Source organism: Oryctolagus cuniculus, chromosome 10 (assembly GCF_051225735.1).
Source record: "Oryctolagus cuniculus isolate XC-2025 breed Fujian yellow rabbit chromosome 10, ASM5122573v1, whole genome shotgun sequence".
NCBI classification, from domain to species: Eukaryota; Metazoa; Chordata; class Mammalia; order Lagomorpha; family Leporidae; genus Oryctolagus; species Oryctolagus cuniculus.
In genome coordinates this window covers 23,138,782-23,154,732 of record NC_142876.1, presented here as the reverse complement: position 1 = coordinate 23,154,732, position 15,951 = coordinate 23,138,782, and the positions used below count along the sequence as shown (strand labels likewise).

General features: G+C 38.1%; 1 protein-coding gene across 42 annotated transcripts in view; it reads right to left on the bottom strand.

Annotated features, from left to right (window-relative positions):
- The window catches only part of TCF4 (transcription factor 4), a 386,580-nt gene that overhangs the window by 127,305 nt on the left and 243,324 nt on the right, over positions 1–15,951 (bottom strand). For 23 of the 42 annotated variants that reach the window (XM_070050130.2, XM_070050149.2, XM_070050144.2 and 20 more), the window contains 2 exons: positions 6,547–6,673; positions 6,014–6,063 (listed from right to left, as the gene is read on the bottom strand). In XM_070050130.2, the coding sequence (XP_069906231.1) occupies positions 6,014–6,063; positions 6,547–6,673 (177 nt within the window). Of the gene's footprint in view, positions 1–6,013; positions 6,064–6,546; positions 6,677–15,951 lie in introns of all 42 variants that reach the window. The other 19 variants (XM_051851926.3, XM_070050128.2, XM_070050136.2 and 16 more) reach the window with 1 other exon arrangement.

The window sequence follows — 15,951 nt, the reverse complement described above, 5'->3', positions numbered from 1 at the left end:
GTGAAATTTTAAAAGTTAAAAAGCTGATATTCAATATTCAATCTCCTATCAAGCCAGCCACCTATACTACTGCAGAAACATACAAGAACTTCACAGTGAATCCAGATGCTTCAATACAAGTTTTTATAGTCTCCAAAGTACACGCAATCCTGTTACAATCCTGTCTAGGTGAAGCAGCCCCTGGAGTGGTTTGTTAGGTTTCTCAATAATTACATCACTCAGATGGAGTCCAAGGCTTCACACCAAAATATACTCTTCAGTGACAACGATAAAATAAGGTTCAAAGTCACAGTTGCCTGAAATATATTTCTTCTTTCTCAGCAAATGTGTCCAGTGTTACTTAAAGGTTATTCCAGTGGCTGAAATCTTAACAGAAATCCTGATAAATCTTAGCAGGTGACATGGTATCTTGAAAACCTAGTTAAAAACAAAAGCACTCACGGGCGGATGGGGAGAGGGTCTTGCACAGCAGCTTGGAAGAACCTGCTGAAAAGGCACATTGGGCGCTGGTGCCTTGGAAGGCATCTCTCTGACAGGAGGATGGAGCGGTAGCGTCTGGTTGGCTGGTCTGGGGCACAGGACCTTTTCATTTGTACAGATCATCTAAGAACAGCTCACCAATACATCTTTCATCCACTGGTAACTTCTGTGCTTGTCTTAGTTTTCATATTTCTTCTTTATATTGAAAATATGCAAACCAAGAAACTTTTTTTAAGGGGGGAGGCAGGTAAAATGTTAATAAGGGAGGAGGATGGTCAAAGAGGGGACTCATTATTTCAAAATTCTACACAAAAATCCTTGCTTGGAAATCTTTTAGCAAACTTCTGACAGAAACATGCTGGTATATATGCTGTATATCTGCATTGATTCGTCTATGCTTCTGAAATATTTTTAGTGGAATAATAATCCTCAAAGGAAAACAAATATAAAGATCCCAGCATGTCTGTTTCATATACCAGCAGCTCATAAAAAGCATCACTGCTATAGCTTCCATGTGCAACAGAGAGGATGAGACTGGCTTTCAGAGAAGCCACATACAGGCTGAACTTGAAGCTAATTTAGTGAATTCAGTATTACCTGCACACACACACAAATACCTCCTATGTGATAAATATTTTCTCAGTATTCAATGTGCTCCCCAGTGACACGTTACATCTGCTATGTAAATGGTATGAATAACCATTGGGATGGTATAATTATATAATCTTTAATCTTCCTATCTATATACTTTTATAATCAATAAATATAATTTTAAGACCTACATGTCTTATTTCAATATCTTTACTCAAAACAGAAGAGACACACTAAGATCAAAGTTGAATGTTGTGACCTCTCTCAATATGTTAAACACCTACATTGTATTTCTTCACAAAGTTTTTCTCTCCAAGAATGAACTTTGAAGAGTCCCTTCCTTCTCTGTCTTAGCACAAAATTGGCTACTTGTGGACTTTCCTACAAAGGATGGGGCCCAGGCTGACAAATCATTTGCAAAAAACAAGTATTTTTATATAAATTTGTTTTAAAAGGTTGAATATTAATCAAGCTAAAATTCTGTTGTCCAGGAAAAGTATCATTGTGATTTCCTTATGATCAGTCTCAGAAGCAGTGAGTGAAATTATGTATGTTAAGGAATGGATTTTTCCATTCTATGTAATTTCCAGGTTCTTAATTAGGGAAAAAAAAAAAAAACATTTACCAACTTCTCTTTTAAATTGTTTGTGATATTTTTAAACATCGGGGGGGGGGGAGTTTCCCTTAAAATATCAAAATCATGTTAGAAACCTTCAAATCAGGCAGTTTTTTATGCAATGCAAAATACACAAAAAACATTAATATCATTAGCATTATCCATTTTTTCCTGATACTCCTAATACTCTCTTTTAAAAAAGTCTGATCTGGAACTAATAAAGATTTTTTTTAATTTAAGAATTCTTTCTTAATGATTAACTCCTCTCAAAATTTCTTAGAGTATCCAAATTATATTTTAGAATCTTTGTGGTATTTGGAATTATTTTCCTTAGGATCCAAATGTCCAAAATGATCTCTGACCACTAGATCACCAAGAGTTACAAAGAAAACTATACAAAAACAAATGAAACAAAAAACTGCAAGTTAATACAGAAAACAGACTTGACTAAAACATTTGGTTTGAGAAAAGATCACTGGAGATATAGAAAGTAATAGACTATTTCTAATGCTAAAACTCCGTATTTCTAGAAAATTCTGAAGTTCCAGAGATCCCAACTGAGACCATTGTTTAAGCTTTAAATGAGACAAACTCCAACAATGTTTGAGGTAGAGACCACACAGTAGTTAATACTTTCTGACAAAATGTATTTCAATTTGGAATATTCCAAATTATAAGAAGATCAAGGCTTTTTATGTTTATATATTGATAGGGACTGTTAAGTTTTCCAAAGCCAGTCTTTGGGTTTTTTTGTGTATGCTTGATAAACTTATCTTAAAAAAAGCATGATGCAAAAATTCTTCCTTACTTCATGGACTTTATATTTTCATGTTAATTTCTGTTAAGAATCATCATTTTCTACAAACTCTAATGTGGGTACACTTTTCTCTGCATGAATTCATGATTCAATGAGTATGATTATTAGGTTACACAGAGAGAAAAATTTGCTGGGAAGAGCAGTAAATTTGCAAAATACCAAGTTTACGATGACACACAGTTTAAAGCAGAAAATCAAGATGCAGAAATCTAACCAAACAAGAAGTACACATGTAGATTCAAGGGATTAGACATGCAAAATAAACTCTGGCCTCCACAAAAGACAAAGCTTTGGTAACTGAAGTCTCTTCAAAAGATGAGAGCTAAGGAGAAAATGGGATGTGGTTGGAAGGAGCAACATACTAAGTTCAGAGCGAGAACATGAAAATGTTCTGCAGTAATAAGCAGAGTTCTCGCAGACACAGATAGTTGTCATTCCACACAGTCACTACATTATAAAAGAATCCCCAGCCCCACCTCACGAGCTTCTGGTCAGTGGAGGGACAGGCCTCCTTCCCCACATTGCTCCTGTGGCTGTGGACCCTGCAGAGGGTTCTCCCGCCATCCTGTCCCTATGTCATGTTTCCACAGGGACTCAAGGGCTTAGATGCAGCACACAGCACAAACGCACGGATCCTGCCAGATCCGTGGCATGGATGGGGGCAGGCATACGTTTCCTCTCTCCACACATGCAGCAGTGTTTCCCAACAGGGCCAGGCAACCCCCTTGCTGTCCTGATAGCCTATGAAGATCGTGCCCCATGGTGGCCAAAGCAGTCTGGCCTCCGTATCACGGGGTCACACACAGTATCTGACTATGCAGTGTCACAGTTTCACTTTTCTTTGTTTTATCTACTGGAAGAGAGAAGGCCCATTTCAAAAGTGGGGGGAAGTGAGTTAGCACAACAGATTGTGACAGATTTATTACTATTTATCATTGTAAATATGTATCGAAGAAAACATATAAATGTCTTTAGTCATAGTCACTCCAAAAGAAACCTTTTATTATCTCCAATCTTTTGGTATCTGTTATACATACACTAATACACATTGAAATCAGCTTTGGAATTATCTATCAGATAAATATTCATAATTTTATTTGAACTTAAAAAAGAATAACCATGGCAAAGGTCTAAAAATGAAGAAAAATAGATTTACTGAAGAAAACGTGTTACAATGCTTAGTACAGATCGCTTCTCAGAAACATGTTCAAATACAGACATTCGTGGTGCGAATGCAGATGGATCTTTACAGGAGTAGTAAGCAATCAGAACATACATACAATGAAGCTAACATAAACGAGGTAAAACTGCCACTAAAATGGAGCTATGTCCCAAATGCTAAATAAGTAAGAGACAGGATTCAAAACCAATGAAACTACCTTATTCTTGCTTAGAGATAAAATTTTCATTTTCAATTGAATTTTTCTCCTTCCTGTTTTTCAAAAAAACCAGGAGTATTTACCAAAATGTTCCATGAGGACCATATAAACATGTATCCAAGATAAATTCTCTAACAAGAATTAATCCTAAATTATCACTAAAAGCCAAAAATTAAATGATGTAAACTAAATTCCCAATTCCTGAATTTATTTGGGAGAAAAGAAAGTTACTTTTATTTTTCTGCGTGTATCACAATGCACCAGCAACACATAAATTGTCTTAATAGCAAAGAAAAAACTGTACTAGAAAGATTTCCAATAGGGTCCAGTTAGTCACAAGGAAATAGTTAAAAAGTTTATAATGAATTATGAGGAATTATTGTTGACAATGATAAAGCATACAGATGACATTTAATGTCACATCAATGCATTGCTTAGAAACTGTGTACATTATTGCATAATCTTTCTGTTGGAAAAAACATACTAAGTTAATTTTAATATGAGGCATAAACAGGGGTTGATAGCTCTAAGTTTTTGTGGCTTTTATCGTCTTAGAGCAGCCAAGGTCTATGTAATGTATTTAATATTATCTGTGTTAGGATCAGGCATGTTTAAAGTGTAAACAGCTGTGAGGACTATATCATTTGAAGTTATCATAAAAGCTATTAAAAGCTAAAGTTTCATCCACATGAAATCCATCGTCTACTTCAAGCTCAGAATACACTTACAAAACCTTTGGGAGAGATTAGTCAATTTCAATACAACATGGAATTTCAAAGAATAAAAAATTCAGTACATTTTTAAGTAACTAACTTGCTGGTAGTCCAAAAATTACTATTTTATATGCCACTGGCATTTTATTTACACAACATTTTTCTATATTTATGGATAATTTTGTGATGCTTCTTCAACATTATCATGTCTATGATAATCAGCTTGCAAAATCTAGGTTTTTTTCCTGATAAGACTTATTCTGATATATTCATCTAATAATTTTTTGGATGAGCTGAACTGAAATCAAGTCAAATACACAGGTGTTTGGGTTAATCTAATCTTAGCACATTTGCAAAACCCATTATTTTTCTAATTTATTAAAAATGAAATAAAAAGTAATATGTGAATGTTGATTGGTAATATAGTTCCAGAAATCTACATATAATTTTATTTTAAAGTGACAGAACTTATAATAAAGCTCATTAGCATTTTTTTCAAGGACTACTTTAGTGCCTCAAAATTAAAATAAAACTCTGTCCACATATCCAAGGGGGCTTCAAAAGTTCATAGAAAAATAGCATTACAACATAAAGCCCATCAGAGGAAGGAACCAAGAATGGGAAAAAGCAGGAAAGAAAAAAGAAAAGAAGGGAGGAAATCAACTTTTTATTTTGCAAAAGAAAGAAATTACTACAAACAGACCAGCCCTAATCAAAATTAAATACCCAGAAACTCAAATCTGAAAATACATGTAAGAATTCAAAATATGCCATCATGTATTAATCGTGATCACAACCAACGTCTGCTGTGTCAGGGGCTCTGGCAGCCACAGACACTCCTGCGTGCAGCTCCCGCTACTGAAAACCCAGAATGCTTTTGGTTACAGCTGGATCCTTCAGTTGTCACCTGGCGTTACAGACACAGCCGGTTACTGATGCAGCTACCTCTGCAGCCTTTATTCAGCAGCCTCTCTAGAAAATAGAGACATTCTCCCTGCACTCTGGACTGAAACCCATGTACATTTTTCCTAAATCCTCTCCACAAATCTCCTTTCGCATGCAAATCCATAAATCATCATAATACTGACAAAGAATTTAACCAACACACGAAACTAATACTCATTCTCCTGGAAGCCCTGTGCAGGTAAAACTCTTGGAACTTCAGGCACCTTTCCCCAGCCCTCTTCAGAGCTTACCCGGCTGACTATCAGCGTGACCACCCAGTCTCAGGATGTGCCACTCATCACTCTGACCGGGTCAGCTGGTTGGACTGGCAGGTCATTCCTGCCTCATCCGCGTTCTAGATACACACACTGCTCTGGGTGCGTGGAACCTCACTGCCTCTTAACCTCTCTTCGCACCAATACAAAGCACAACAAGATCAACAATACGCACAGCAGGAAAGAGCAGTACTTACTGAAGACGGCAAACCTGGAGGAACTTTTCGAACTTTCTTTGTCTGTACCTCTGAAAGAAAATGAGGACATGGTGAGCTCCCACAGGCACAGACTCCCAACTAATGAGTATCAGAAGCCACAGAGCCACGCAGATTAGAAGAGATTTTCTTACATTACCTTAGCAAACAACCATCACTACTGTACCCTTTTATTCTAACAGGAATCACATTCTGCATTGCTCATCAAAGTGAAGACACCGTATTTAATTTTTTTGCCGCTTTAGTGTTTGTTTTTTTTTTTTTCCTAAATGTTTTTATGTACACGGTCATGAAAAAACCAGAAATAAGCATACACTAAAAAAAGTTCTGTTACTCTAAGTTGCTAACATATAACTCAGTGGACTACTGGGAGGAAGTCACAAGCCCGGCGACTGAGCCAGATTTTATGGATTTTTGGGGACGGAGGAGTAGGGTTAGGGTGAGAATGTGGTATTTGAAAAGAAAAGGGAAAATATACGAGTCACAATCACTAGGCCACTCAGAGAATATCTTACCCATGGCAGTACCGTGAAGAGGCCTTCTTCGGGGGTTATTGCTAGAATACTGATAGTACTGGGAGCCAGGTTTGGTGGGCGAAAGGGTTCCTGGGTTGCCCATATCCATGTCACCTCCAAGGAGACTCTGCTGAAAGGTTAAAAAAAGGGAAAACAAACATATAAGGTTAATTTTTTACAATCACCGCCCCCATCTGATTGTTAGCACTTAAACCAATGCAATAAAGCAAACAGCATCTGCTCAGCTGAAACAATTAGACACAACACAACAAAAACCAAGCAGAAACGCAGTCTAAGAAACCATCACAAAGTTTGCGAATTTTTAATTCTTTACTTGCACAAGGAAGATGCATCCCTTTAAACAGTATCTTTTAAACCTTTCAAGATGACTTGACATTTTTTAAGAAAATGGCATTGGAAGAAGGCAAATATTTTCTCTGCTAGACTTGTGCGCCTGTCTGGGAACTACTCATGCCCTTCCCTAACAAGAACCAGGAAGATTCTCCTGTTTCCAACAAACACAACTTCCTTGGCCGCTCACACTGGGGGCGAGTGTGGACGAGCTACCCCACTGACGGCCCTGCCTCTCTCCAGCTACCCATCACAGCACCCAGTAAGGGAAAATTCTGCTGAACCCAGAGGAGTTCCAGCCCTCACACTAACTTTCAAAATCAGAGGAATACTAAGCTCACAGGAACAAACCAAAGAACATTCGAATGCCCTCTTGAGGACTATTGGAAGCGAAAACACATCCCCACAGACTAAACATTCACCTGAACACTACAAAACTTTTACAAATATCATTAACTTATTACCGTGTGACAAATCACTAAACTTTCAAAAATGATGACATAAGAAAAAAATTGTAATAATATCACATTCTCAAAAAACTACATAGAAACTTACCCACGATATATAAATCGCCTGATTATACTCTGCATTGAACACATTGTTCTTTTAATTATTCTGATATGCAATAAAACAAGTGCAGATAGTACCATTTATATTAAGAACAAATTTACTGTTTAATAAAGAAATTTTAAAATTAAGTACTAAAAATCTAACTTTATCGTTACTTGTAATCAACTTTTACTGACTGAACTAATTACTGTCCTTGATAAAGTACAGAATGTGTTTTCCCTAATCTAAATTCTAATCACCATGTCACTCACAACAGACTTAGGGATGCTTCACTAACACACTATTCACATGCAAAATACTCTAAATAGGCCAATTATGACTCTGCCCCTGTTCCCTGGTTAACCCGCTGAGAACTGAAAAATTTCACAAGGCAGTCACCAACTAAAACAAAGGGTCCTTGTTTTAAATTAAGACAGTCTTTTTGATTCCTAAATAGCTCAACAAAGTGGCATGTCTTCTAGTGAAAGCAGTTGGTCAAATATGACCCATAAGCCGGAAAATCAAAAATTCAAACCTCCCCCTTCCCACCACCATATAGCAAAATATCATAAAGAGGATCTCTCCACCGTGAGGGGTTTTGTGAGTGTTGGATGAGTAATATATAAAGGACTAATCAGCTACTGACAAGCTAGCCTTCACTGGTTCCAGTTTAAGACTTTTTCAAGGGATACAAAATCAGCAGCACTTTAAAATAAAACTTCAAGGAGGAGATTTTAGGTTGAGAGCACGTTTTGAGTAATAAGTTCATTGCTAGTATTATTCGCAACATAAACATCTGATGAAAACACTAGATAATTTGCTGGATAAAAACCTGCCGTCTGCATGCTCATCTACTGCTTCTTATGAAGTTCAGACACTAAAATGCTACACAAGGACAAACTAAAATATCGAGCTCATGATTACAAAGTTTTCTGTGAATCAGGACTTGAGGGTACAACATCAAGTAAGTTCTTGGTCGCTTTATAAGTGGGATTCAACCTGAATTTTCATCTCAACCTGAAATTTCACTCTTGGCAAGCCTTATTAACAACATCCACATTTTTTTTAAGTCTCGCAGTGCAAGTTCGCTCTGAAATTTCTATCAATGAAACTGAGATGATTTGAGATCATAACCTCCTTCCAGTTAGGTACCTGATCTCTATTTCCACCCCCCCCCTTTTTTTTCTTTTTCTAAAAATACATAAAATAGTTCAAACAAGGGCTGGTGAAATGCATGCTTCTCTTTTAGCAAGCTTCATCCCTGTTTATTTCTTGTTGGTCCTTGGTGGCAAAGGATTCCAATCTCAAGCAAGTATGCGCATTCAATAGGTCAACCTCTAAAGACAAACAGGCTTGCTAGCCTAGGTTTTAGCAGCATTCATAATACAACTGTGAAAAATATAAAATGCTAACTAGAAAACAGTTAACTTATTGTGGTTGACCTTATTGTTGATAATTTTTGAAATCTCATTTCCCAGGCCAGACAGAAAGAAATAAATCATACATCCAACCCTCGCATATGCAGCCACATGGACTATACAAAGCTGCAGTGCTAAGAGCAGACAGCACTTAGAAACATTTACTGGCTCCTGCTCATCTTTTTTTTTCCCTACAAAGCACATTCCTGTTTCTTTTTAGATGTGTTTGTTCCTTTTTCTTTTTCATTTGGACAATAGAATCATTCTTCTAAAGCCTACAAAAATAAACATTTCCTTACACTTAAGGGGGCCCTAATCACCCCCTTAGGGAAAATGAAGATAAAAATATATGTGTTCTTATCGTAGAGTATACTTGTAAAATGAACAATGACCATTTACTATTGTTTGGCCTTTACGTCACATACTTAACTCTCTATAGCAATGAGAGATTACAAAAAAATGTTTTTTCCACTGCCTGAAAAATTCTAGTTTGTCAATTTAAAAGGGTTAATTGTATTAGATTTAAGGTCAGTTAAATCCTGCACAGAATGCATAAGGAATTCATTTATATATATATAGAAATTTGCCTACATTGATATAGTCTGAAGAAAAATTTAGGCCTAATCAAAGTTAAGTTTAAAAGCTTAGCCTACTTTTGAAGTGGGCATACTCATCTTTGGCTTCCATCACATTATAAAGGTTTCAGGTTTTCACATTGTGCAACCTCATTCTCTGTGGTTATGCTTGGTCCCAGTAGTGAACTGCCCCTAGCCTGTCAGGAAACACTGGAAGGAAGATGTGGCGTCGCACAGCTAACCTGTAAATCTTAAACCCAGAGGTTAGCATTTTGCTAACTGTCCACAATGTGATGAGACAAGCCCTTATTTTCCTTCAAAAGCAAACAATTTCAAGACAGAAAACAGCCTAACCAAAGAAAAAAAATATACTGACTTCTCCCATCAGGTCTAAATGGTTTCAGGTTCAGCCCCCTGCGGCCAACTGTCCACCAAAGAGCAGTCCCAGCATAGCCGTACAAATGGCAAATACAGCCTTTTGCCAGAGTCTCTTTCAATTAAATTTTCTGTTTGTTTCACATGGATCTGGGTCTTAGCCTGTCTTTCCAACACACCTTCCTCACCCTGTCCCGATTCCTTTTGGGGGGAGCTTCTGAACATACTTGATCAACCACTGAACTTTATACTAAAGCAACGAAGGATGCAAACCATGAATTAAACTTGAAGAACAGAAAAGCAGCCTATATCTCAAATTAGATTTATAACTGAATGGTAATCAAAAATAGAACTAACTGCTTGAAGCTTAAATTATCAACTTTTTTCTTGTTAAACTAAAATCATCTTGCTTGGAACTATTATTTCATTTCAGTCAGCACTTTAAATGTAATGGGTGGGTGGTGCATGTCTAAAAAGGAAGATTATATTTACCCTTAATTATAGATATGAGTGAGATCAGAGTACGATGAATGCTGCTTTTTTGGCTTATAATTAATTCATCTAATAGGTGAATGACCTTGAATTTCAAAGTTGGAACCTGGGAGAGGAAAAAAAAGAAGTAGAAGGGAGGAAAAAAAACCTCTGGGGAAAAGCGAATGTGCCCCTGGCTTCTGAGGGCTGTCTCTGATTTTGCGTCACTCCCATTACGTTGTGATCCGGTATCAGACACAACATCTTGGGGGGATGTGGTAGAACAGAGAAAAGCAGTCTCAGATGAAACCAGATTAAGCTCCTTTTCTGAACTATTGCCAAATGCTTGTGAGTCTAATTCATGTTTGGGTATTCTAGTACTCACACAGCTGCAATTCCATTCTTTCATCACAAACCTAAGTGATGTATAGTGGCTTTGTATGGTGAACTGACTCTATAAAGCCAGGAATTTTTTATGTTAATATGGAAATAAAATTCTGAACCACTATAAAACTTAGGAATGCTGGACATATGCAGAGGTAACTAATACACTTTGCACTGGAAAGTGCAAATACACATGGAGAGAAATTACAAATTAGGCTTGTTTAAAACCCTTCTTGTTACAACCGAGGTCATTTCTACACAGTTAATTCTGCACAGAATCGGGTTTTCAAAGACACTGCTGAATAAGATTCCTAACAGCCATGGGGAAGTTTTTGCAAATCCCTGTCGAATAGCTGCTGCTGAATTTGCCATTCTGACCACAGAAGAGCCATTGCTGACTTACTCTAGTAGCAGGAGGGGGCGATAATTTTGCTGCTGTTGGCACTTACTCTGCAACCTAGAATATATCTCGCACCAAAGGGCAATGAAGAACACAACATTTCCACCTGTCCACTTTTGAACTTCAATGCTCAAAACTGAAGGTCAGTCTTTGGACAATCATTATTTCTGATCCCCAAAGATCCAAGAAGGTACCTTTGTAGCTATTTTTCCCCTCTGTCCTATGCCTGGTTTCAACAAAAAGAGGACTGGGGAAACTTAGAGACAAGATGTCAGGGAAACCTCTGATAATCAGGGACTTCACAGACTGTTATTGTGTTGCAGAGAAATACTAATTTCTGAAATGACCATACAGCACATGGCTTCCTTTAAGCTCTTTTGGTCAATGTTTTTTATTTCAACTGTAAATATGTAATGCAGATTCTGATGGTTACAAGTCAGAAGCGATGTTCAAACACATTAAGGAAAGAGGGGGTGGTTCTGAGGTCTGACAGATCAGACTGAACCCTAGTTCAGAGGAACACCAGCAGTGTGATTAGGAGTTAGTCATGCAATTGCTCCAACCATATTTTCCTCCTTTGAAACAAGGACACTAAAAGCTCAGCCATAGGGTTATTAGAGGAAGATAAACAACACATTTAAAAGTCCACCAGGGCTGGTATCTCTAGCACATAGCTTACCCTCCTCCTTCCTTTGCCCTCAACACACATCCCAGACTACAATCCACTGGCAATTATTTAAAAGGTCACCAAAAATTATGAGTAATTCTCACCCAGAGCCTCTATTCCACTTCCAGGTAAAAGTACTTACTACAATCAGAATTCTGAAAAGTCATTACAAAGGGCTGAAAAGGGTTAAATAGAGCAGTCTACAAAAACCATGATGGCCTCATAGCCTAGAGCTACAAAGGCAACAAGAAAAGTCTGGGTTTTTTTTTTTCCTTTCATATTTAATGAAGAAATTGGCCAACAATCTTGATAATTTAAGCTTAAGTGGCCATTTTCCTGGAACTGCCACAAGGATTACTTCAGTGGCTCATCTAATTTGGTTTCTGCAGGCATGATCAAACTGCTATTGTTAATTCATCTATATGTGACATCAAAACTAGTTACTGCTAACTAACTAGGAAAACAAAAAAAATGTTTTATATTTCAGAGAAGCATGTGATGTTCACTAAATTTAAATTCTTACAACTGCAGCAGCCACTGATAAATGATTTCAAACACAGTTCGACTATGTAGTTTTCCCCTCAGAAGGCCACTCGAGGCATTTAATGAATGTTTATGTGATATTTAACAATTACGGCTTTTTAAAAAACCTTGCACTTCCCCCATGACGTCATAAAAATAAAAATAATGCACTTAAAATTTTGGTGGAAAATTTGAATAACTCCTAAAGAATTCAAAGGACCTTAAACAAAATTATTTACTTTAGCAGTGATTATATTTCACCAGACATTCAACAATCCAAATATATTGTCTTTCCTCATAAAGCAACACAACACCTTATACTTAAATGTTAAAATGTAATGCAAAGGTTGCCATGGTAACTATTACTTAATGTATAATAGAGTAATAGTCAAGTAAAAACTCATGCATTTTGGTATGGAAATTACAACTGCCCAGGGGTTGGCAAGATTTATGCCTTCACCTATTTGACTACCTCTCAAATTAAAAAAGAGAGAATACATTATTTATTGTATACACTAAAGTGAGGAGGTTTTTCCACGGTTTCTGAAAATCCAGTCTGGAATCCCAGTACGTCTATTACATATTAAAAAGGGGATTATATTCGTTGGTAGGAAGGTAGAAATTTAGCAGAAAGAAAACATTAAAGCAAACAGTAAACTACAATAAAATTGGACTTGAAGAAATCTTACTTAAATAATACAGAATGTAGGATAACTACTTCCTGTCAGTTTAAGCTCCTCAGTTCAGGAAGTTTACTTAATATGTGATTCAATATAGAGTGATTTGATATGCTATAACCACTACTTGTCTTAAAATGTCTCTCCTCAACAATTTTGCACCAAAGTAAAAATAGAACAATCTGAATATGACCTGTGAACATTCTAGGGAATTAGCACCACTTCTCCTATAAATACAAACACCAGAAATGTGCTGAAGAGCAGATTTGGTCAGGTTGCTATTTTAGTAAAATTAAGGAACATCAAACTGTCACATTATCAGTCTCCATCAGATTGGTGGGGAAAGCTCCATTTCAAGATTGCCTGCCCCTCTGAGAAGGACAGATAAAAATCATTCTTATGTAGATTGGTCACCCTGAGCCCAGGGACCAGGCTCTCACCACCTCACACAGGTGCTTGCACACAGTCTAATGACTAACTTTATAGGATCACTAGAATAAAATCTGCGCCGGAAAATAGGGTGACAAGCCTACAACATGACATGAAGAGATTGAGACTGTTAGAAGAACTAGCCGGTGCCGCGGCTCACTAGGCTAATCCTCCGCCTTACAGCGCCGGCACACCGGGTTCTAGTCCCGGTTGGGGCACCGGATTCTGTCCCGGTTGCCCCTCTTCCAGGCCAGCTCTCGGAGTGCAGTGGAGGATGGCCCAAGTACTTGGGCCCTGCACCCCATGGGAGACCAGGAGAAGTACCTGGCTCCTGCCATCGGATTAGCACGGTGCGCCGGCCGCAGCGCGCCAGCCGCGGCGGCCATTGGAAGGTAAACCACAAAGGAAGACCTTTCTCTCTGTCTCTCTCACTGTCCACTCTGCCTGTCAAAAAAAAAAAAAAAAAAAAAGTAATAAATGCATATGAAATCTTCAATTCCTCTTGAAATTACTTAAGTCCTGACCATCCTTTCAGAGCTCTGCTCAGCCTCCTGCTTCCACTGGGCCTGATCTCCACAGCCATAACTCCTGCCTTCCTAAAATTCTCTCTCTTCCATGCGTACACGGGCTGACTAAGAATGTGGGGTGTGAAGGCCAAACCAGCCTGCATGCTACTTTATAAAGGAAATGACTTATTCATGTTTTAACTCCATACGTGCCTAGAACAGAGAGACCTGTCATGGCAAAGGCTTACCAGATACTGACATAAATGAAGAACTATTGCTATTTATCAAATTGAAGACTTAATTAAATCTATCCCTTTTGTCATTCCAACTGCTGTTGCTCCTAATAACAATAGCCATAGGAGCAGTAGAACTGGTAATAGCAGAACCAGGAAGAGGAGGAAGAATGTGAAAATCAGCGTAGTGGCAAGGACAGGTGGTGCATCTGAGTGTCTAGTAAGTGCCAGGCACAGGTGCAGGTCCTTTACATAGCAACAAGGCAGAGGCTACACCCCCCAGTGTAAAGATGTGGACATTCAGACCTCACCAATACCATGTGGCTGCACTGCCCATCTGGGAATTCAGTTAGACTTGACTTCAAAGCCTGTATTTGTTCTTCACTCTGTGGTCCCTCCTTTCTGTGCCCTTGATTTTTCTTCCCCAACCCCATCTCCAAACATTAGCTGGAGTATTCTGTTCCCTTTGGTTCTTCTTGCCACCAAAAGCTCACCCTTAAAACTTACTACAGAGGAGCCACTCCAACTGGGTTTGCATGCCACTTGCCCCCTGGATAACCTTGGACAATTTGTCCAATCTTTGGGGGTATCAGGTACCTTGTCTGAGATGTGCTGGTATAAATAAAATGACCATAATTAAATTAGATAATACAAAATGCTTAGCAAGTTGCTAGCACTTATCAAATCTTCATTATTTGATAAAAAATATTATGTTATAGACTGTCTTATTACATGTTAACACAGAACATATTATATACCCTTATCATTTAAGTTTGAACGAAATAATAGGATATATGAGTATTCTTTGTAAGTAATAATATACACACATGAGGAACTTAAAAATGCATGGGAAATTTGCACTATCTTTTCAACTTACTTACTAAAATCAATTTGAGAGAAAGAGAGCAAGAGCAAGACACTCCCCTCTGCTGGTTCACTCCCTAAATGCCCAAAATGTTCTTGGGCAGGGTCCAAAGCTAGGAAACAGGAACTCAAAACAGGTCTCCCATGTGGGTGGTAGGATCTAACTACCTGAGCCATCACTGCTACTTCCCAGGGTCTGCATGAGCAGGAAGCTGGAGTAAGGAACAGAACATTCTATGGAACCAAGGTACTCAATGTGGAATCTAAGTGTCTTAAACACCACGCCAAACATTCACCCCCGCTTTATCTTCTAATTCCACGCCCGTGGACTCTTCAGAGCCCCTTTGTAGATTAACCACATTTTTAACAGGCCCAGGGAGTGCTAGGCTGTGAAAGACATGCTTCTTGCACAACTGAAAGATCATTCTTGTATCAGGTTCTTCTCTCCACAGCATCTGTCACTGATCTCTAATCTTGACTTCCACAGTTTGATCAATCATCTCTAACGCAGCTCAGGCTATTTCTCTTTGTTTTCTCTTTACTAGTACTCTTTATTACTTCTTTTTCCCCCAGTCCTCTCTCATTTCAGGCTTCTTCCTTCCACTTCCTCTGAAACGCTCACCTTTCACAGCATTTACTGCACTGTATGGAAGCAACTGTTTATGCATCTGATTTTGCCCTTCTAATTTGTGGCTTCCTCGAGGACAGAAAGTGAGCCTCAGTATCTTAGTATTCCTGGCATCTAGTACGACGGAGTCTAGTAACAGAATGCCCTCAGCAAATGTCAAGTGGATTAGTTAACGGACTGTGGAGTACGTTTCCATCATTTCAGCCAGTACAATCATGCACATACTTTCTCCTCCTCCATCCCAGCACACACAGAGTCCCCATCCTTCTATTTTGTCTTGTCCTCAGCTTTTCTCCTTTTCATTTATGAATGTTTCACACAAATCCTAAAATTTGATTCTTAATATGCAAAAGGTT